Source organism: Antechinus flavipes, chromosome 6, assembly GCF_016432865.1.
Source record: "Antechinus flavipes isolate AdamAnt ecotype Samford, QLD, Australia chromosome 6, AdamAnt_v2, whole genome shotgun sequence".
NCBI classification, from domain to species: Eukaryota; Metazoa; Chordata; class Mammalia; order Dasyuromorphia; family Dasyuridae; genus Antechinus; species Antechinus flavipes.
Window position 1 is genome coordinate 258676619 of NC_067403.1, and position 22131 is coordinate 258698749.

Consider the following 22131-nt stretch of genomic DNA (forward strand, 5'->3'; position numbering starts at 1 on the left):
TATTTCTCATGTAATATTGTGAAGATTAAATGAGATATTTGTAAAACATACAGGTTGGTTCCTTGTATAATTTTGTTCTTTAATCATGTGAGTCTTTGTCAACTTGGCAGCGAATGGAGTGTTTTGTCATTTCTGTTTCTAGCTCATTTTGCAGATGAGTAAATTGAGGCAAACAGAGTTAAATAATTTGGCCAAGGTCACAGAGTTGGCAAGTGTCTCAGGTCAGATCCCAGTTGTTCCCATTCCAGATCCTGGAGCTCTACCTTCTGCCATCCCCACCTGCCTGGCTTACACCTAATAAATGTTTGCTCATCCCTTAGAATGGAAATTCTGGACCCAAGCCTTAAGAATGACAGAGGATTTTCGTTCCGAGTTGTTTTTACCTTTTGAATCCAATTCTCCCTATGTAACAAGAGAACTGCTCGGTTCTGCAAACGTATATTGTATCTAGGATATATGGCAACATATCTAACATATACAGGACTGCTTGCCATCTAGGGGAGGGGGTGGAGGGAGGGAGGGGAAAAATTGGAACAGAAGCGAATGCAAGGGATAATGTTGTAAAAAAAATTACCCTGGCATGGATTCTGTCAATATAAAGTTATTATAAAATTTTAAAAAAAAATAATGACAGAGGAAATTGTGCTTTTCCTGTCAGAGAGGTGGGAAGGGGCTGCAGGTGGCCTGGAGCAAGGGGTTATTTCTTGGGCCTCATCCCTGGGCCTCTTGTTCTTAGCCTCATGGTGAGGTCTCCTGGGTGTTGCTGTTGGAGATGTCCCTCATCCCACCACCCAACTCCTGCTCCTCCCCCAGGGCTCTCTGCAGGACCAGCCTGAGGGGCTCCCTCCTTTTATGCCCTCGTTTTCCCACGAAGAAGTAAATGAAGGGATTCACGCTGCTGTTCACACAAGCCAGGGACTGAGAGAGGCTATAAGGCATGAGTTCTATTCTGAGGCGATGATTTATGAAATCCTCGATCCCCCAGGGCAGGCCACAGAGCAGGAACACGAGGATGAGCAGGACCAAGAGGTAGAGCCTGGGGGGCCGCCGGAGCCGGGAGCTGCACTGGACCCTCAGCAGTAGAGTCAGGCTGGACAAGCACAGGACGCAGGTGAGGAGGAGGAACCACAGGAAATAGATAATGAGGAAGTTGCCACAGAAGGGTTGAGGAGCCACATACAACACAGTGACAAACTCTGTGACTTCGATCATCCCGGCCAGAATCCAGAGCCCGGCGCAGACCACAGCAGACAAGTGCTTGGGGCGGCGACATCTGTACCAGAAGGGGAAGAGCACGGAGAGACAGCGCTCGGTGCTGATCGCGGCCAGGAGGCTCATTCCCGCAGTGTAGGACGTGTATTGGAGGTAGACCACGGCCGTGTATATTATAGAATAAAAATAGGTAGCAAGTCTTCTCAAGGAGATCAGAAAGGAGCAGCAGAGGAAGAGGGCGTCGGCCGCCGCCAGGTTGAGGATGTAGACAGAATAGGGGGTCCTCCGGATGCGGAAGCCCAGGAGCCACAGGACGGCGCTGTTCCCCAGCAGCCCAAGGGAGACAACAAGCAGAGAGAACACGTCCATCCAATCATAAAAATGAAATCCTCCAGGTGTCCCAGAAGCCTCACTCACATTTAGCTTTCCCTCCGTAGCACCATATTCCTGTTGCTGGGGTGTAGGGGACATAGCCATGGTGGGGGGTCCCAGCCCCAGAAAGCCCTGCTCCTCTCAGACGCCCTGGGGATGCAGAGACAGAGAAGGGCTTACTCCCATCTCCACCTTCAAGCATTAGAGCCTCTCCTCCCCAGAAGTGTAGGTCAAGGGTAAGCAATGAATAATATTCTAGTCTCACTTACTAGTGAGAAAAAGGGTTATTTCACTCATATTGGTAACCAATTATTCAATTAGGATGAAGACTTCTTCGTTCCTATTTACTCATCCAGAAACCAGCCCCTTGTAGGTTATTAAGTCAGTTTCCAAAGGACATTGTTGGTAGATGAGGCATATGGAGTTTTATTGATCAATCTCTCAAAATCATCTTAGAACATTGCTAAACTCTGCATCATTCTCATTTTTTCTTCCCGTGGTTACACTTGGGCAAAAAGTCTAGAGATATGGAAATTTAGCCAGCTCTTCTATATACTAGAGATTGAACCAAAACAGCCCTTTCAATGGGTGAATCCACTGGCAAATTTGACTAAAGCAATTTTGTTCCTCAATTACATCTTTTGATAAGATTCTAAAAGAATTGTTTCATAAAATACATCCTGATTAATTGATTGATAGAGAAAGGATTATCTCTTAACTCTGGCTTTGCTCTGGGATTTCTTAGGATAACTGAAAGAAACAAGGAAGCAGTAATGAGAGGGTGCGAGAGTCACCATGATTTTTTTTTATGTATATAAGCAACAAAAAATAATGGAAACATATTTGCAATGAGGTTTGGGTATTGTCACTAATCATTATAAATCAAAATTGATTGCATTGAAAATATTGTCATGGCAGGAAATTAGAGAATTGAACAAATCCTTACATGTACAAAAGGAATAAAATATATTTGCACCTATTTCTCAGGAGTAAGATCTGAGGGAACCACAGACCCTTTAATAAACTGCCATTGGTTCAGAGCTTTCCCTCAGCCTATCTCATTGCAAGTTGGACATTTGAAATTTCCACATCACCAAAACTAACTCACATAAGCTAAATTTGTTATGTTCCACATCCACAGTCAACCAATTCTAGAAAGGAGAGATGGAAATGAAACTGTTTCTTCTCTGATTTTCTTTGTCAAACTGCAATAAACATTTGCTCAGTACTTACTTGGAGATTCTGGGCCCAGAACAATTTTTACCACTAAGCTTGGCGATGGAATACAAGGACAATGAAATTGTCCCTATCCTGAAGTAGCTGGTATCTTACTGAGAGGAAGCAGAGGGGAGCAGAATGCAGCCCCAGGTGTTTACCTTGTGCCAGACCAGACAATTGATCAGCACAGAACATGTCCAACAGTAGATGTCTGGGATTGTTGATTGTTATGGCTTCAGTTTCTCTTTATGGACAAATGATGAGATTTAGGGCCAAATGTCTGGGAAAGGATAGATCAGTTAACTCGGACCAAGAATAGGAAAAAAAAATTAAGGAGATGTGGGATTCACTCATACCCTGAGCTAGAACCTGCATCTGGAGAATTGGGAATATGATCTTTCATATCCTTGTTCAGAGACTTCTTAAGCGCTCCAAACTCATTCTCCCTCCCAGCTGGGGGCCATGTTACAAAAAGTTTGAAGATTGGGTATTGCTCTTGCCCTCCAATGGAAAAAGAAAGCATAAGACCTCAGAAGCAGAAATTTCTGCTGCTCCCCACTTCCCAGGCTGATGTTTTCCAGCTTTGCACATTGGAAATACACAAAGTCATAAAGGATTAAACACAACTTTATAAAGGATTAAACACAATTTTATAAAGGATTAAACTCACCAAAATTCAATGATGAGAAATAACGATGAAGAAAGAGTACAGTCTCTGAACTTCCCTTTTTCCTCCCCAGATTCCTGTGCCTGGTTCTGCTATTGAGGCATGTATCTGTCCTTCTCACTGGGACATGAGTGGCAATAGGAGTAGGATTCAGGATAGTTCCTCTCTTTCCATTATATACTGTCCCCTCCCCTTCTCCTGTTAACATCTACTAGTCTAAAAGATTTTCTATTTGCTTTCATGTTGAAAAGGTGGAGATTTTCCAAACACTGGCCTCAAGTAATAAATTTCCTGAAGCCTTCAAGTGCAGATAAAGCTTCCTAAATGGTGTTGCTCTGGAAAAGACTTTAATTCTATGTAAATACTAACATCTACTCTAGGACTTAAGAGGAATTACTGTTAGATTGATGTGACCCATTATCCCCAATTAACTGGTCTTTTCCATTATCCTTGCATGTTTTTCACTCATGGTAGTTACAACTTGAGTGAAAAAAAAAATTCCTTTTTGTTCACATGGTACATTAGATCCTTTTCTAGCTCTTAGAGAACTTTTCTGAAAAGAAATTGTGTATTCTCTTGTTACCAGAGTTTTATAGAGATTGAAGAGGCTCAGATTTTTTCAAACTACAAGTGGGTATTGGAATGAGGCTTTGGCTGAATCCATGAATTTCAAGGTTCAAATAAGGAAAACTGTATATACAGTTATGAAGGCAGATATAGACATATAAATAAATATATACATATATATATGGTGTGTACATTTCTTCATTCACAAAATATATACATACAATATACATATGTCTATGAGAACATATAGTAATATCACAAATAAGCACACAGTATAATGTACCTTTTTATAATCACGTATTTTTATAATTTCTTATTTTTCTAAAAAAAACAGCTTTATTGTTAAGGACCATGCCTAAGTGTGAAGGGACAGGTGGATTCTCCGAGGGTTCCCACATCTGTGAATATAACACACTTGAAGGAATTGCAAAGCAGCCTTTACTGATGCAGATGTGGCTTGTGAATTGGAGAATGAAATAAATTGGAGGCAAGAGGGAAGAGGGGAGAGGTCACAGAATGCAACTGCCTCTTAGTCTCCTTGTATCCTTATCGTCCTCTCACATGAAAGGATCTATTCTGCTGATCAAAATTAGATCCCCAGCAGCCACTAGCAGGTGGCTCCCGTAATACTTTTATATCTTCAAAATATATGCAAAGATAGTTTTCAACTTTCTTCCTTGCAAAACTTTGTCTTCCAAATTTTTCTCCCTCTGTTCCCCCTTTCTCCTCCCTTTGACAGCAAGTAATATATGTTAAATATATGCAGTTCTTCTATATGTATTTCCGCATTTATCATGTGGCACAAGAAAAATCAGATCAAAAAAAGGAAAAAAATTAGAAATTTGAAAAAGCAAGCAAACAACAACAAAATGGTGAAAATACTCAGTTATGACCCACATTTTAGTCCCCACAGTCCTCTGTTTGGATCTCTTGATGCTCTCTCTCGATCACAAGTCTATTGAAATTGTCATGAATGGCCTCCATGAGCTTTTGTTTCCAAATCTAGTAGCCTTTTCTTAATCCTTTTTCTCTTTGACATTCTCACCTCCCTAGATTTTGGGGTAACCTCTTCTTGTTGTACTTTTACATATCTAACAGTTCCTTCTCAGTATCCTTTCCTAGATCCTCATCCAGATAGTACCATCTAACGATGGTTAACCTTTGGGATTTCTTTTTTTATTCCCTCAGCTTAGCATAGTGCCTGGCACATAGGAGGTACTTAATACATGGTTACTGACTTCCTGACTGACTGTTGATACCACCAGGACTGTAGGCAAAGGTCATCCATATAATTCTGGCAGAAACTATTATGGGGTTTTGTTTTGGGAACCTGAAACTTATGTTTTGGCAACTAAATATTCTTGGTTCCTGAGGTGTTATGAGGTTCAAATGAGGTATAACTTTTGGTAAGGTACTTCTATAATATTTAAAGTACTATAGAAATGCCAATTAAAGTAATAACATATGATTTTCAATGTTAGTAATACTGATGATGATGATGATGATGATGATGATGGTTTAGTCACCCAGCCTTCCTTTTCTTTATGTTCTCTTTCTTGGAGAGGAAGTTGATTTACCTATTGTGGATGTGGTTGAACTATATTCATTAGTATAACTGCTGTTCCAGTTTACTTCAAGTCATACATGACCATTCCTATTCTAGGTGCTAGTAAGGAATATATAGCTGTGCATGAAGACTCAAAGTGAGGTTACTAAGGATAAGAATGCGTAGCATATATGAGGCTGGGCACATGATGTCTCATTGGGAGGTTCCGAAAAGTATCTTTCTTGTAGTACTTGCACAGTTCTGGAAATTAATATTTTTCAATCACTGACTTCTTAAGTGGTGAATATGTATTCACTGACATATTATACCCACCTTCACAGAGGGAATAAAAAAGTAAAATCAAAGTAATCTAAGATCAGGACTAATCAGGCAGCAGGAGATTTGATATGTGGTGGTACTTTAGTTCTAGTATCTTGTTAGGATTTGTACCTCAAAGCAACATCAGATCAAACATCTCTTGACCATAGCTCTTTGTTGCTGAGATTGTGTGTGCCTCTGATACCCCCCTTTCAAGGCAGATTATTGACCATTCTGTATTCTATATTTGGATAATCTTCATCTATGATGCCCCAATGCCATATTTTCTTTCTCCTCTCCTCCTATCTTCCTTTCCATTATCAATTTAATGAACATGGGATCTCTAAGCTTGGCTCTTTTTTGTTTCTCCTCAAAATTTCTTTGACAATATTGGACTCTTAAGGAACTGTATAATTTCCCCAAAATTTCATCTTATAAGTATTTGATCATCATTTAGTCCATTCAAAATTATAATGTCTGGGCTAGCTCTCTGGAGGGTCTCAGGATCAAAGTCTTTGGTCTTTAGGAGGAGAAGTGAAGGAAACAAGCAAACTACCACGTGATTCTTCAAAGATGGATCCTGGACTCTGGAGTTTAGAGTCTGAAATCTTCTCTCCTGAGCATGCTGTGGCAGAGAGACTCTGACTTTCTCCCTCAGCCCTCCAATCCAATCCTTCCTGTGATTACATCATTACAACACATTCAGCTGGCACCAATCTTGAGGAGAACCATCACATCACCATATCATCTAAGAATGTGTGTATGGGACCTGCTGATTAGATTCAAGTAAATCCTTTCAGAGTTCCAGCCCTTTGCAATCTTTCCAGCCCTCTACACAAAATATTCAAACTTGTTTGCCTTTTTTCCCTCAGGTAATTGGGGTTAAGTGACTTGCTCAGGGTCACAGAGCTAGGAGGTGTTAAGTGTCTGAAGCTTTTCTTAAACTGTAATACAAGGAACTTTTCTTTTTCTCTTGGCAGATATTGAAGAGTACTCATGTGGAAGAATCTTTATACATTTGACTTAGAATTTTAACTCTTTCTCTATTTCTCTTTATGTACAGCTGACTAATTAAATATTTCACTTTGATATCTATTGTTAGCTCTATATTTCTATATAAATTAAGGTCTTTTAATTTCTTATAATTGTATAGGGATAACTAGCAAAAGATGCGAAGGAAGTAATTGAAGGGGTTCATGCAGTTGTTCACACAAGGGAGAAAGGAGACAGTCAGGCATGAAATGTTTGTGGGAGTGATAATTTATGAAATCCCAATCCCCCAGGGCAGGCCACGGAGCAGGATCAAGAAGCCGGTAAGAAGCCAGTAGGTAGAGCCTGGGAGGCTGCCAGCACCAGGAGCTGCACTGGACCCTCAGCAGCAGAGTCAGGCTGGACATCCATGGGATGCAGATGAAGAGGAGGAACCATAGGAAATAGATAATGAGAAAGTTGAGACAGAAATGTCGAGGATACACATAAATCTGAGCAACAAACTCTGTGACTTCTATCATCCTGGCCAGAGCCTAGAGCACACCCCGAAGCAGACTTGTGCTTGGGGCAGTGGCATAGGTACCAGATGGAGAAGAGCACAGGTGGATAGCGCTTGGTGCTGATTATGGCCAAGAGGTTCAGGCCCATGTTCTAGAAAAGGTATCTGAGGTAGAGTATGATCTTGAACTTTAAATTGTCACACAAATATTCAACAAATCTAGTTATGGAGATCTGAAAGAAGCAGCAAGGCAAGAAGGTGTCAGTCCCCCGCCAGGGTGAGGATGTAGACCGAGAAGGGATTCCTCTGAATGCTGTTCCTCACCAGCCCAAGCAGGGCAATTAGCCGAGGGGGATCTGTGTCCAGTTATATCCACAAAATTCTCCAGGCAGACTCCCATTTGCTCTGCTTTCAGTGGCACTGTCATTAACATATTCTCATTGCTGGGGGTGGGGAATACAGCCATAGCAGGTAGTCCCAGACCCACAAAACCTGCTCTTCTCAGAGGCCCTGCAGACACAGAGACAGAGCTGGGTACTAGGGCTATTTACTCCCATCTCCACCTTTTTAAAAAATAAATATTTTAAATAAAATATTAGCGAAGAGATCACAGCAACTTATCAGCAGGATAATACACTAAAACCAAGTGGGATTTATGCCAGGAATGCAGGGCTGGTTCAGTATCAGGAAAACCATTACTATAATTGACCATATTAATAACAAACTGACAGAAATTATATGATAATTGCAATAGATGCAGAAAAAGGTTTTGACAAAATACAGCACCCATTCCTATTAAAAACAGTAGAGGGCATAGGGATAAAGGGAACTTTCTTTAAAATAATAAGCAATAGCTATCTAAAACCAACAGCAGCAAGCATTATTTGAAATGGAGAGAAGCTGGATGCATTCCCAGTTAGATCAGGGGTGATGCAAGGATGTCCATTATCACCACTATTATTCAACATTGCACTAGAAATATTGGCTTTATCAGTAAGAAAAGAAAAAAGAAATTACTGGAATTAGAATAGGCAATAAAGAAATAAAACTGTGATGCTTTGTAGATGATATGATGATATACTTAGAGAATCCTAGTAAATCATCCAAAAACTTAGTGGAAACAATGAACAGGTTTAGCAAAATTGCAGGGTATAAAATAAACCCACACAAATCATCAGCATTTCTATATATTATTGACAGAGCCCATCAACAAGAGTTAGAAAGAGAAATTCTATTTAAAATTCTGTAGACAAAATAAAATACTTAGGGGGTCTACCTGTCAAGACAAACCTAAAAAAATTTTAAGCACTCATTGTTCTCCAGGGACTTTGACTTCCAGGAGGGTCAATAGATGTTGGAAACTTTACAAACTGCTAACTCATTAGAGTTGATAGATTATTGATCTGATCTTACAAGAAGATGTTTTGGGCCAGAACCTGAAACAAGGTACTAAATAGAACTGGAGAAGTGTACAAGGTACATACAAAATAGATTTTAAAAAGTAATCCTGGAGAGGGAGCCTCCTTTAGAAAGAGGGATGTAAGCCAAGTACCTGAAGAGGAAGAAGGTATAAGAAAGACTAGAAAGGTAGGAAAGAGCCATGTCATCAAGGATTTCAGTTGCCAAACAGAATTTTATATTAGATGCTTTATATTAGGGACTCACTGGAATGTATGGAATGTGGGCAATGAGGTGTGTCACATGGTCTACCTGTATTTTAAGAAGATCCATTGGAAAGCTGAGTAGAGGATGGACCTGTTATGGGCCAGAACTTGAAACAAGGTGTTAACTCACTGGAATGGATAGAGACAATGTTCATGTACTTAGTTCACGCCTTTAAGTGTTCACACATTAGCGTTCCAGATTCACAAGTTCAGTGGAGGAGATTCACAAGTGACAACTCCCACAATCCCACTCTTGGAGGAGAAGTCAACTTTTGAGTTCACACCTCTAAAAGAACATATAAAAGGACAAGCCCACTAAAAGCTCTCAGAACCTCAGCCAAGAGTCAGTGGGGGAGATTGAGACGAAGGATTCGGAAGAGGAGAAGCTGAAGCTGGCAGAGGCAGAGGCAGAGACAGAAGCAAAGGACTAGCAACAGGAGCTCTTGGAACCAAGGAGGGAGATAGGCCTCTAAGAAAGCTAACTGGGCCCAAGGAAGGGGACAAGACTTGGAAGGAGAAAATAAAGATTGAGGTAGCATCATGCAGCCTGATGTTGAGAAATGCACACCTCGGGCCAGAAAGCCAGATATGGCCCTTTATGTACCCAAAGCTCGAAGAGATTCAGTACTTCCTTTATCAAGTCATCAGGAAATGAATTATAGTCACCTGAATGCTATAGTGAAGCAAGGGCAAGAAGAAAGTCATGTGCCCTCGAAGAATGATGTCTTCAGAACTAGTTCTGAACTTCAGAGACCTATTAGTAATCCTAGCAGACAAGAGCACAAAGCTAGGGATGGAAAGAGACCTAATTCAAAATCAAAAAAAGGTACATACTTCAAAGAAAGAAACAGAGGAAAATTCCATGCTCAAAAGGGAACTGCAGAGTCCAAAGAAATGTTCAACAAAAATCAACAAAAGATCCTAAATCCTAGTAGTTTTTCCAAAGTACCTTCACAAATACATTTTAAACCAAAGAAAGAAGAGAAATTTATGGATTCCAAAAGCAACGATATGACAGTATCACAAGGACTACTTATTTCACAATCTAGTATGGAAACCTGTGAGACTCAGACTTCAAGTATACCATTCCAAAGTGTGAAATTATGTGATTTCAGAAAGGAAGAACTAAGTGGGACGAGTTATGCAGAAGGAGACTTGAAAAACAGTGTAAACGCTGATTGTAAGGTAGTAGAGATGGTGTCTACTTCTCAGTTTTCAGATGATCTGGTAGGTTGCAATTCTATTTTGAATCCTGACCATGTGCTAGCATCTAGCACAAAAGATGATGCACCCATGTGCTATGACCCTGATAATTTAAGTGACTTTGCTGATGAAATATTTACAGGTAGGGAACAGCAGAATGACAGTGACAACACTAACCAAGCATGTATGAGCATTACAGATGGCATATCTGATGAGACATGTGTGGGCAGCACCTCGACAATTGTGGGCGGAATCACTGAACAGGCTTGTAGCAACATCAATAGTTTGCTAGACTGTATGGGAGTAAGTACTTACTTAACCCCTCTTCTAGTAGCTAATAGCACGGAGTGTGAGAATGAAAATTCAAGCCGCTTGACAGTTTGTGCAGACAGTTACACTGAAGATAGTTCATCCAGTTATCAGGAGTCCATGGGAGGACTAACAAAGGACTTGTCAGAGTATACCTCTTTAATACCTATAAAGGAGGAAGCATCCAGCAATCATGGTTCCTGTTTAGACTCCGAACTCTGTATGTTAAATAAGCCTGAATTGCTTTCCAGCAAGTCCTTGAACAGTAATCTGGATGGTGCAGATGACATCACAGAGTCTTTGAATAATCTAAGAACTGGTGAAGAGTTCAAAACAATTGAGAATGATGCCCCTGGGAAAGTAGAATATACAGTATCTTCAGAACAACAATCAGAACTGAAAGCTCCTCATCCTTCCTCCAATGCTGAAAGTGCTTCTACAGAGGAAAGCTGGGAGTCTTTATTTAATGATGATGGAGACTGCCTGGATCCGCGACTTCTAGAAGAGTTATCGGGGAATTCGAAGAACGGGAAGAGTCTCCAGGAACCTAGATTTGATTATTACAACTGTGAAGTTCCTGAGCTTGACATCAGCGATTGTGAACTTCCTCATGTCATTGAAATCTATGACTTCCCTCAGGAATTTCGCACCGAAGACCTCCTACGAGTCTTTTGCAGCTATCAAAAGAAGGGATTTGCTATCAAATGGGTGGATGACACACATGCTCTAGGAGTGTTCTCCAGTCCAATTACAGCCCGCGACGCCCTGAGCAGTAAGCACATGATGGTGAAGATCCGGCCGCTCTCTCAGGCCACAAGAGCAGCCAAGGCCAAAGCAAGAGCTTGCGCTGAGTTTCTCCAGCCCGCCAAGCCTCGCCCTGAGACCTCGGCGGCCCTGGCCCGGCGGTTAGTGATCAATGCTCTTGGGGTGAGGAGTCAGCGCACCAAAGCGGAGCGGGATGCCGAGCTCAAGAAACTGCAGGAAGCTCGTGAAAGAAAGCGGTTGGAAGCAAAGCAAAGGGAGGACATCTGGGAAGGCCGGGACCAGGCCGCTGTGTGAACATCATCCAGAGAAAGAGATAATTTCACGGATTCAGAAGGCTCCAGGCTAAAAGACCTTACTGAGTTTCCTTTGTTTGTGAGCAAGGCAGAGACTATGGGAACAGAGAAAAAGTAATATGCTCCATCGGTCAGCTCGGCTTTCTGGATTTGGAAGGAACTTATGTTCTAAAAGTGAGGGGAGAGGGAGAAGTGTACAAGGTACATACAAAATAGATTTTAAAAATTAATCCTGTATACTGTAACCTATTCAACATGTAAAGGATTGCTTGCCATCTGGGGGAGGGGTGGAGGGAGGGAGGGGAAAAATCGGAACAGAAGTGAATGCAAGGGATAATGTTGTAAAAAAAAAAAAAACTACCCTGGCATGAGTTCTATCAATAAAAAGTTATTAAAAAAAAAAGTAATCCTGGAGAGGGAGCCTCCTTTAGAAAGAGGGATGTAAGTCAAGTTCCTGAAGAGGAAGAAGGTATAAGAAAGACTAGAAAGGTAGGAAGGAGCCAAGTCATCAAGGATTTCAGATGCCAAACAGAATTTTATATTAGATGCTTCAGGTTTAGGGACTCACTGGAATGTATGGAATGTAGGCAATGAGGTGTGTCACATGGTCTACCTGTATTTTAAGAAGATCCATTGGAAAGCTGAGTAGAGGATGGACCTGTTAAATAACCCTGCAAGCACATGACCTTTAATTATTTAGGGAGTTATGGAATTTTATTGAACGGTCTCCCAAGAGCAGTTTAGAACAAAATGTTGAAGTTTGGAAGGGACCCCAAAAGGTTGGGATCATAGACCAAAGGGTGTTGCGAGGCATCTCCAATGAATTTTCAGCCTTGTCAAGGGACAAAGTTTATTGTAAATGCCAATAGAAGCTGTTGGAATCTTTATAAAGTGTTAAGTCATTAGAATTGACAGAGACAATAATTCTCTAATTTAGCATGGTTCAGTATGATTGATCTGATCCTACAAGGAGATGTTATGGCCAGAACTTGAAACAAAGTACTAAGTGGAATTGATGGAAGCAATGCTTGTGTGCTTGGGTTTGTACCTTTAAGAGTTTATACATTAGAGCTCACACATTAGAGCTTACACATTAGAGTTCACAAGTACGGGAGATACACAAAGTTAAATTTGTAACTTTGTGAAGTCACACCTCCCATAATCCCACTCTGGGAGGAAGAGTCGACCTTTGAGAGAGCATAAAAACAGCTGAGCTCAGTCAGCAGAGTTCAGTTGAAAAGATTGAGAGGGGAGCGTCAGTCAGTTCAGAAGAAGTCACGAGTCGGAGTTGAGCTAGAGCCAGGAGTCACTTTGGAAGATTGACAGAGCGAGAGTTCAGTTTGGGAGACTGAGAAGCTAATCGGCAGTTGGGCAGAACCAAGATTCAGAGAGAGGCTGAGCTAGCAACAAGAGCTCCTGGAACCAAAGAAAGCTAACTGAGCTATTTTGGGAGAAACAATAAAGAACTACTTTAACACCTGGCTGCATTTGGAGTGATGATTACGTTGAACTGAAACTAAGGTTGCTCCAGAGAACCTCCCCAAGAAACCTGCTCCCAGAGAGAACCATCAAATATATTATACAAAAGAGAACACCACATGAAGCAGTCTAAATTTCAGGAAAATTTAGCAAAGAAACGGGAGGAGACAAATTTATAAATTTTATCATATTATTGATATGCTAACCTAATGGCCTAAGGGTAGAACCAAGGAGTGGTCTCAAGAATTTGATTATCACTGACCAGCAGACCTGTGACTATCCTAAAGCCAGAAGACTTTAGAATCATTGGCAGATTAAATTGTTAGAACAATAGTATTTTTAGATCAGAGGGCCTCAGGATCAGATTCCAGAGCCAAAAGATTTAAAGTAATCAACAGATTGTTAGAACAGAAGTCAGGGGACCTTAAAATTATTGATGTCTCCCCTAGAAATTATATTACATCAAAAGGAAGTATCAATATTGCTCAATTCTTCATGATTTTCATTTTTTCTTCCTGTAGTTATATTTAGGCAAAAAGTCCAGAGAAATAGAACTTCAGTCAGCTCTTCTGCATACTAGAGACTAAACAAAATAGCACTTTAAATGGGTGGAAATTTTGACCAAAACTATTTTGTATTGTTACAAATTGCTACAAATTGTTCTAAAAATTACATTTATTTGATAAGACTAAAAGAATTAGTAAAATTAGGAGGAAAAAGAATTCTCTTAGGCTGACAACATAGACCTTAGCTACAAAAATGGTGTTAAGTTCTTGTTGAGGGCTGGAAATCTATGCTTGAAACAAGGTGTTAACTCAGTGGAATTGATGAGGTGATGGTTCTCTAGTTCATATATAAACTTAGTGCTTAGCATGGTGATGTAATGGTTCTCTACACATATTCAGCATGCTGTAATGATATAATTGTACAAAGGTATATAAGGGCTGAGGAATGGAAATGAGACATTCCTGGTGGCTTTCCTGCCTCCTATACGCCTCCACTAAGGCCAAGACTGGGCCAGAAGAAAGATTCTAGACTCTATTGTAGACCATTCTCGTGGTGTCTATCCTGCTGAAGTGAAGGCCCATCCAAAGGACCTCCAGAAAGCTAGCCCAGACATTAGAATGATATTTCTTCAAAAAGGAAAGTATAAATTAACCAAGCTATCAGATACTGTTTTCTATCCTTATCTACCCAGCCCATACATTGAGAGCATGTCTCAGAGTCAGCAAAAGTATAACTTTGTTTAAATTTGAACTTATGTGTTACTTCCCCATTTGTTGTAGCTTTTGTGCTTAGAATTTAAGGCCACGTTCTCAGCCAATGAGGATGAACCAACAGGGAGAGGATGGTGTTGCTGGGAATATATCTATATATTGTCTATGCTGCCTATGCTGGGAGCCTCATTTTCACTTCTTATTCGCTAGGAATGACACCCATTTCTCATGAGAAATTAATAAAACTTTTTCTTTACACTTTGAGAGATCTCTGAAATTTATTGAACGGGTTATGCACCACACAGTTGTATACTTAAAAGAGGAGGCAGATAAAATCTTGACTTTGATATGTCCTATAGAACAATTTAGAAATTCAGCTTGATTTAATGCAGGGTTCGAGAAATGAATGGACATTTGTTTTCCACAGGTATGAAAATTAAATTGAAGAAATGAAATTTAAATTAGAAAACTGAAACCCATAAGGACATCAAGAAATAATCAAGGGTAAAATTTATCTTGCCCCCAAAGAATGTAAGCTCCTTGGGGGCAGGCCCAGCCTTTTGTAATCATATTTCTGTGGCCTGAGATTTGAAGAGAATCTTTTGTTCTTTGCCCTTAGCCCTTCTTTGTTATCTTTCCCTCCCTCTAGAATGGAAGCTCCTTGGGAGGAGGGATTGACTGTGTAATGAGAGGTAGAGATTCTTGACATGTAACTGCTGTAACATTCAATTGATGGGGAATCAGGAGAGAGATTCGTACTTCAGGATAGGAAATAAAATGCTGCCCTTGAAGTCTCAAATGTGTTTATTCAACACATTCTTGTAAGAATGTAAAATAAATCTTTCCTGCATTCATCAGTGACTTCCCCAGAATCACACAGCTAGTAAACATCAATGTCCAGTTTTGAACTCACCTCTTTCAGACTCCAGATTTGGAGCTCTATCCTCTCCACTACTTTTCTTTCTTTTTTTTGACATTCTGGTTTACCTGCCAATTTTTATCTTAGAGGCAAACTAGCAGGGTCTCTTTTCCTATATATTTTTCCTAAACAGATTATTTAATATTAAAATAGTTGCAAGAATTTCACAAAAGTAATTTTTTAGTTGATCTGATTTCATTTTCCCCACTTTAGGAGCTCCTACATTTAATATACATACATATTCATACCCACAATATCAATAGGAAAGAATCTCAGAGGGAAATCATTAGCAATGGAGGAGGTCAGGAAAAATGTCTAGAAGAAAAAAGGATCTGAGCAATTGGAGGAAGCCAGGAGGCAGAGGTTTGGGAGAGAAAATTCCAGAGCTGGGGAAACACAGGGAAAAAGTCTACGGGAAATGGAATGTCCCATATCACTGGCGAGTATAGCTGGTAGGAAAAGGTCAGCTTGGGAAGGGCTTTATAAGTGGATGATTGTTCGGTGTGATGGGAAGTCACTGGAGTTTATTGAGGGAGGGGGAAGAAGGACATGACATGAGCTGATCTGTACTTTAAGAAGTTCAAGTTGGCATCTGAATAGAGGAGAGATCCCAAGGACCAAGTAGAAGGCTATTGCAATTGCCCAATGTGATGGGATGTGGGCACCAGGTGGCAGCTAGGTGGGGGGAAAGAATGGGATTATACAATGAAGGAAATAATCCCTTGGCAACACATTGGAGATGGGAGGTGGATGTGAGTGAAGAAGGGGGATACCAAGGTCATTTGTAGCCTGGGTCACTAATCATGATGATGGCACTGGGTTGAACATCTTAGAAATATTGTCTCCTTTGACCTCCCAATAATACTGTGAGATAGGTGATTGTCTTTTATTTACATTTTGGAAAACTGACAAATATATCAAGCATCCATGGCTAGGAAGTGTCTGAGACTGGATTTGAACCCAGTTATTCCTAACTCCAGACCCAGTGAGGTCATCAGAGGACAGTTCCTTGTACTTAAAAAGGAAAACACTTTTTTGGCAACTACAAAAGTGCTCAGATGGAAAATGAAATATTATAAAATTATCAACCCTTTATTCTCTCCAGGACACAGAAGAAGCATCATTATAGCAAGAGGATTGGCTAAGAGGTTCCATGGAGTTAATTACTTTACAAAAAGCCAAGGACTGGGGCAGCTAGATGGTTCAGAGGAGAGAGCACTGACCTGGGGTCAGCAGGATCTGAGTTTAAATCTGACCTCAGACATTTAATACTTACTAGCTACGTGATTCTGGGAAAATCACTTAATCTCAATTGCTGGGGGGGTGGGGGATGGAACTAAGGATTAAAACAAATGTTCTGTCCTCTCTAAAGGATCTCCATCCTTTGGAAATTATTCATGCCTCAGTTACACACATTGTAGATCCAGGATCATGGGAATTCTGTGTTGGGACCAAAGGTCATCGAGAGGGAGTTTCCCGGCTCCCTCTAGTTCTCTCTTAGCTTATCCTCATCTCTTGGTACGTTCTTCATGTGTGGCACTTGCTTTTGTCATTCTCTCCCTCCCATGTGGACTGATGTGCACACCATCTTTCATACAGTGACTGACTTTCAGCATATATCAGCACCATCCCCTCCCCTTGACTTTGTGGTTGTGAATACTAACATCTCTACCCCCTCTCAGATCCCATTACATCACTACCACAGGGCCCTTCATCATGGTGGGGCCAGTATCCTAGCAGCTATGGGAATAGGAACAGGAGGCCTGATATCCTCAAATGAGGTTTTCAGGAATCTATCCTGGCAGATGACAGACATGAAAGATTAGAGAGCTGAATGGTAAAATCAACTCCCTGGCCAAAGTAATTTTGCAAAATTGGGGGGTACTTGCCGCCCTCTTTGCTTCTGAAGGGAGTGTATATTTTTCTTAAGTAGGAACATTTCTTTAATATCAACAAATCCCAACAAATCCAGGATAACATAGGTTCTTTTTGCATACATATCACTCAGCTGTGGGAGCAGGCTACTGGAAACCAGTGGATTGGTGTCTTTACCTCTCTTTCCCCAAGGGTGGGAGATCTCATTCTATCTAGCCTATCTTGGGGCTCTCCTAGGCACAACTTTGACTTATAAATGCTTTACCCTCTTAGGGAACAAAATAACACTTTCTGTGGGTGTTTCCCCTTGGTCTTGGAGAAATACCCCAGCTGTTTTCCTGACCAAAGGAGGGAATGTGCAAATGGAGTAATTAATGATTTTACTAACCAGCTTAATTTTCTTGAGCTCCCTCACCATCCAGAGGAGGTCAGACTGACCTGGATGTCAGAACTAGCTGATCAGGAAGTATCCCCCAAGCTTGACATACAGAGATCCTTGGCCATATTCATCCCCTCATCCTGTGCTGATGACCACAGAACTGATTTAAGATGGTTCATACCAACTCATGAAGTGAATTTGCACAAGCATCCTAGTTCTGGGATCTTAGAGACTTTTTATTCTGACTTTCTTTCCTGGTCTATGTAGGCATCTCAGAATCTGTATGAAATGGCCCCTCTCTGGAAAAGGAAAATAAACCCAAGAAATTGTGTCAGCCCGATTGGACCATTCCACCACCCTCCCCTCCCAGATTTCTGTTGTTTTTATAATCCTTGTCACTTAAACCCCAGATGGGCTCATTCAGACTATAGCTCCACATGTATGCTGCTAGCTTGAGAGAAGGAAAGCATACATGAAATCTAATTCTGTTCTTCCTTAGGCCAAATTCTGGAATTAATAAAAGTTCTTTTGGCACTTGTCATTGTCTTGGCCACTTGTCTTGGCACTTTGTCACCACATGGCTATAAAACAAAAAGGAAACATTAATGTATGGATAATCTTTTTCTTTTAAAATTCTAAGAATATATTGGGATTTAGAAATCAAAATCTTACCATTAGGGTTTTATAAATCTGTATTTGATTTGATATAAGTAAAAATCTGTCCTGAAGGAAATTGGAATGGAGTCTGACTGTGTGTTCCATTATCAGAAATAATATGTTAAATTACAACCTAACAGTAAAAGCTACTTATTATCTGGCATTAGGAAATTTACTAGCAGTAGGGCCCTCCAAAAGTTCTATTTATCTCAGTTTACTGTTCTGTGTGGAGATAGTAATAGAACCCATTTCACAGGGTTGCTTCGAGGATCACATGATTATAAAGTGCTTAGCCTAGGGTAAAGAGTAAGTAGTGGATCCCATAATATAAAAAACTTATAATAACTAACCTTAATTTCATAACCTTTAGGTAAGATAGATAAGATAAAATTCTATGTGTTAAATATTATATTGTTGTTACATTGTTTGTTGTTATAGTATATAGTGTTGTTGTAGTTTGCTATATTGATTATTATATTGTTGCCCTGAATCTTACTATCTGGGTTAGGGAGCCTCCAGCAAGCTAGGGGGCTCCAAAGTGCACAGGGCATTGGACCCGAGTCAGAAAGATCTGAGTTCAAATCTAGACTCAGACACTTACTTGCTTTGGGATCCTGGGCCATTCAGTGAACCTCTGTCTGCCTCAGTTTCCTCAGATGTCAAATGGATATCCTGAGAACACCTACTTCCCACGTACATTAAATGACATATTTGTAAAGCACTTAGTACAGTGCCTGGTATCTTCTTTTTCTGTCATCTGACTCTCTGTGACTCCTGGAGTGTTTTGCCATTTCTTTTGATAGCTCATTTTACAGACGAGAAAACTGAGACATAGAGAAGTTGCTCAGGATCATACAGCTGGTAATTGTGTCAGGCCAGATCTGACCTCAGTTCTTTCCATTCAAGGCCCTCCAGCTCTATCCTCTGCACCGCCCAGCTGTTTGGTCTATAATAGGGAAGTCATATATTCTTATTCATAACTTAGATTTCAGAATCTAGCCTCTACGTAAGAATGAAAGGAGGGATTCTGGTTTTTTTCTCCCAGGAAGGTGGGAGGGGGGTAAAACTGAGTCTGGGGCAGGGGGCTCATTTCAACGTTCCTGTGTCTGAATGTCTTGTTCTTAACTTCACAATGTCATCTCTTGGATGCTGGTGTGGGGCATGTCACTTGTCCCACCTCCCAATTCTTGCTCATCCCCCAGAACCCTCTGGAGGATCACTCTGAGGGGCTCCCTCTTTCTTTTAAAGCTTTGGCTGCCCAGGAAGAAGTAAATGAGGGGGTTCATGCTGCTGTTCACACAAGCCAATAATTGAAAAAGCCAGTGAGGCAGGAGCCTTCCCTTGAGGTGATAACATATGAGATCCTCGATCCCCCAGGGTAGGCCACAGAGCAGGAACACGAGGACCGTGAGCAGGACCAGGAGGTAGAGCCTGGGGGGCTGCCGGCTCTGGGAGCTGCACTGGACCCTCAGCAGCAGAGTCAGGCTGGACACGCACAGGACACAGGTGAGGAGGATGAAACACACACCCTCCAAGATATTAAAGCGACAGAGAACATGCCAGGATATATGAGAGCAAGTGACAAGCCCATTCACCCAGAGTGATCCGACCAGAGCCCAGAGGACAGCGCAGACCGAAGCCGACGTGTGCTTGGGGCGGTGACATCGGTACCAGATGGGGAAGAGCACGGAGAGACAGCGCTCGGTGCTGATCGCCGCCAGGAGGCTCATGCCCGTAGTGTAGAATAGGTAATTGAGGTTCAACATTATTTCATGCTTGAAAAGATCGTGAAAATATCGAACAAAGTTTTCTATGGAGTCCAGCAAGGAGCAGCAGAGGAAGAGGGCGTCGGCCCCCGCCAGATTGAGGATGTAGACGGAGAAGGGGGTCCTTCGGATGCGGAAACCCAAGAGCCACAGGACCACGCCGTTCCCCATCAGCCCAAGGGGGGCAATGAGCAGAGAGGGGATCTGCATCAATTCACTCCCCAAAACGGATCTATTACATCTCACTGCTGCCTTGTCATAAACATGTTCCACGTGCTCAGGTGTGGGAGACGTAGTCATGGTGGGTGCTCCCATCCCTTGTTCCTCTCAGAAGCCCTGGGGACACAGAGACAGGGATTGGATCAGGGACTTTTCTACAGATTTATTCCAATCTCCATCTACAGGAGCTGGAACCTCTTCCCCACTGCCTCTCTCGGGTACCGCTAGGCGGCTCCATACTGCAAAGAGGTGTCAGAACCTAGAGTTACCAATGAGTTATAATCTAGCTTCGCTCACTTAGCTCATTGAGAACCAGCCCCCTCTAAATTATTCAGGCTGAGGGACATTGCTAGTGGATGAGACTGTCCAAATCCTCACGTTACAAGCTTTTTCCATCATGGCGGGAGGGGCGGGGAAACTCCCACCCAACTAGAAGCTGTTACAAAGACTAACTTCAGTAGGTGTTCTTCTCACCCCATCATTATTCGCGGTTCATTGGCTGAGGAGAGATGGAAGCCTTTGTCCAGATACCTGGAGGCAGCTGAAGCTCCTCATGCCCTCAGCAGGTGGGGATAAAAGCTCTCAGCCCAGTTCCTGGTGATTGTTGACCAATCAGAGTTGATTTCCACCCTCAGTCACCCCCTTTTTGCCAAGATTTTTTCAGCATTCAGTGCTCTTCACGTGGCATCTTTGACTTCCAGACAGCCTCTGACCTCAATCTATGATTTATTAGCTGTAGTTAATAAATTAATTATTAATTACCCAGAAATTATATCTCCAGGATTTTTCATCAGTAACCCTAGATGTCACTTAATATCCCTCAGGCTTCTTAACTACAAAATGAGGCTAATAACAGCACCCAGGGTTTTTCAGAAGATCAAATGAAGCACTTATAAATTCTTGAACATATAGTAAGCCCTTAGAATTGGCTTCATTATCCCCATTTCATCCTTTCTCTTGCCATGATTTGACAGTGAGATAGAGAAGTGAGTCTTCTCTATGGGAGTACACTTGTCTTTTCTTCTCTGATCACATGCCATCTTACCCTTTGTTTCCCTATCTCTTCTGCTCTTTTTTTTTTTTTAATATATGGGGGTTTGGCTTCCTTCTACAACCTGTGTGGACAGGCCTAAGGAGGGGCTTTAATAAAGTACCATTGGCTCAGAGCTCCACCTCAGTCTCTTTTATGATAGGCTGGACAAATTTAATCCCCACATCAGCACAACTCACCATAATATGAACTGAATCCAACAGTATACTCAGTAGACTATATTTCACACCCACAGTCACACATTTCTAGAAAAGAGGGAAGGAAATGCAATAATCTCTTCCCTGATTTTCTATGCCAAACCAATAAACAATTCCTCAATACTTAGAGTTTTAAGAAACTGGGTCAGAATAATTCTCGCCACTAGGCTTGGTGCTGGGAATGCAAAGATCCTGAAACTGTCCCTACCCTGAAGAAGCCAATATCCAACTGAGAGTAGGCAAAGGGGAGCATGATGCAGCCCCAGGTTCTTACCTCATGCCAGACTAACCCAGAACCTGGCTAGCTGAAGATGGCTGAACTATTCTTTTTTTTTTCCTTAGGCAATTGGGGTTAAGTGATTTGCCAAGGATCACATAGCTAGGAAATATTAAGTATCTGAGGCTAGATTTGAACTCAGCTCCTCCTGACTTAAAAGTTGGTGCTCTATCCACTGTCCTATCTAGCTGTCCTAGATGGTTAAACTATTGATTGTTATGGCTTCACTTTTTCTCAATTGATAAATGATGTGCAATAGGATCAAAAGTCTACAAAAGGGTCCATATTAGGAAGAGGAGAAAATCAGAGAGCTATAGGGTCCATTCATCATGAGCTAGAACCTAGTCCTGGAGGACTGGAAACAAGAATTTCATACTCTCAGGTTGTAGGGGCTTTAGAAGCATTCAAACAAAACTTTCTTTCTCTTGGGGGACTATATTACAAAGTGTCTGAAATTTGGGAGCTGCTCTCT

The 22131-nt window shown here is 41.4% G+C and overlaps 3 protein-coding genes across 3 annotated transcripts; 1 reads left to right on the forward strand and 2 right to left on the reverse strand.

Annotated features, from left to right (window-relative positions):
- Window positions 1–738: 738 nt before the first annotated feature.
- LOC127541713 (mas-related G-protein coupled receptor member X4-like) lies at window positions 739–7538 on the reverse strand. The gene is made up of 2 exons (XM_051966931.1): window positions 7395–7538; window positions 739–1722 (listed from the first exon to the last, which is right to left on the reverse strand). Exons 1-2 carry the CDS (start codon window positions 7536–7538, stop codon window positions 739–741), a joined length of 1128 nt encoding a protein of 375 aa, XP_051822891.1.
- Window positions 7539–9593: 2055 nt separating this feature from the next.
- LOC127540262 (coiled-coil domain-containing protein R3HCC1L-like) lies at window positions 9594–11717 on the forward strand. Its single transcript, XM_051964873.1, has one exon. The coding sequence runs from the start codon at window positions 9594–9596 to the stop codon at window positions 11622–11624; it is 2031 nt and encodes a 676-aa protein (XP_051820833.1). The 3' UTR covers window positions 11625–11717.
- Window positions 11718–19276: 7559 nt separating this feature from the next.
- On the reverse strand, window positions 19277–20215 carry LOC127541714 (mas-related G-protein coupled receptor member D-like). Its single transcript, XM_051966932.1, has one exon. The coding sequence runs from the start codon at window positions 20213–20215 to the stop codon at window positions 19277–19279; it is 939 nt and encodes a 312-aa protein (XP_051822892.1).
- Between the last annotated feature and the right edge of the window lie 1916 nt (window positions 20216–22131).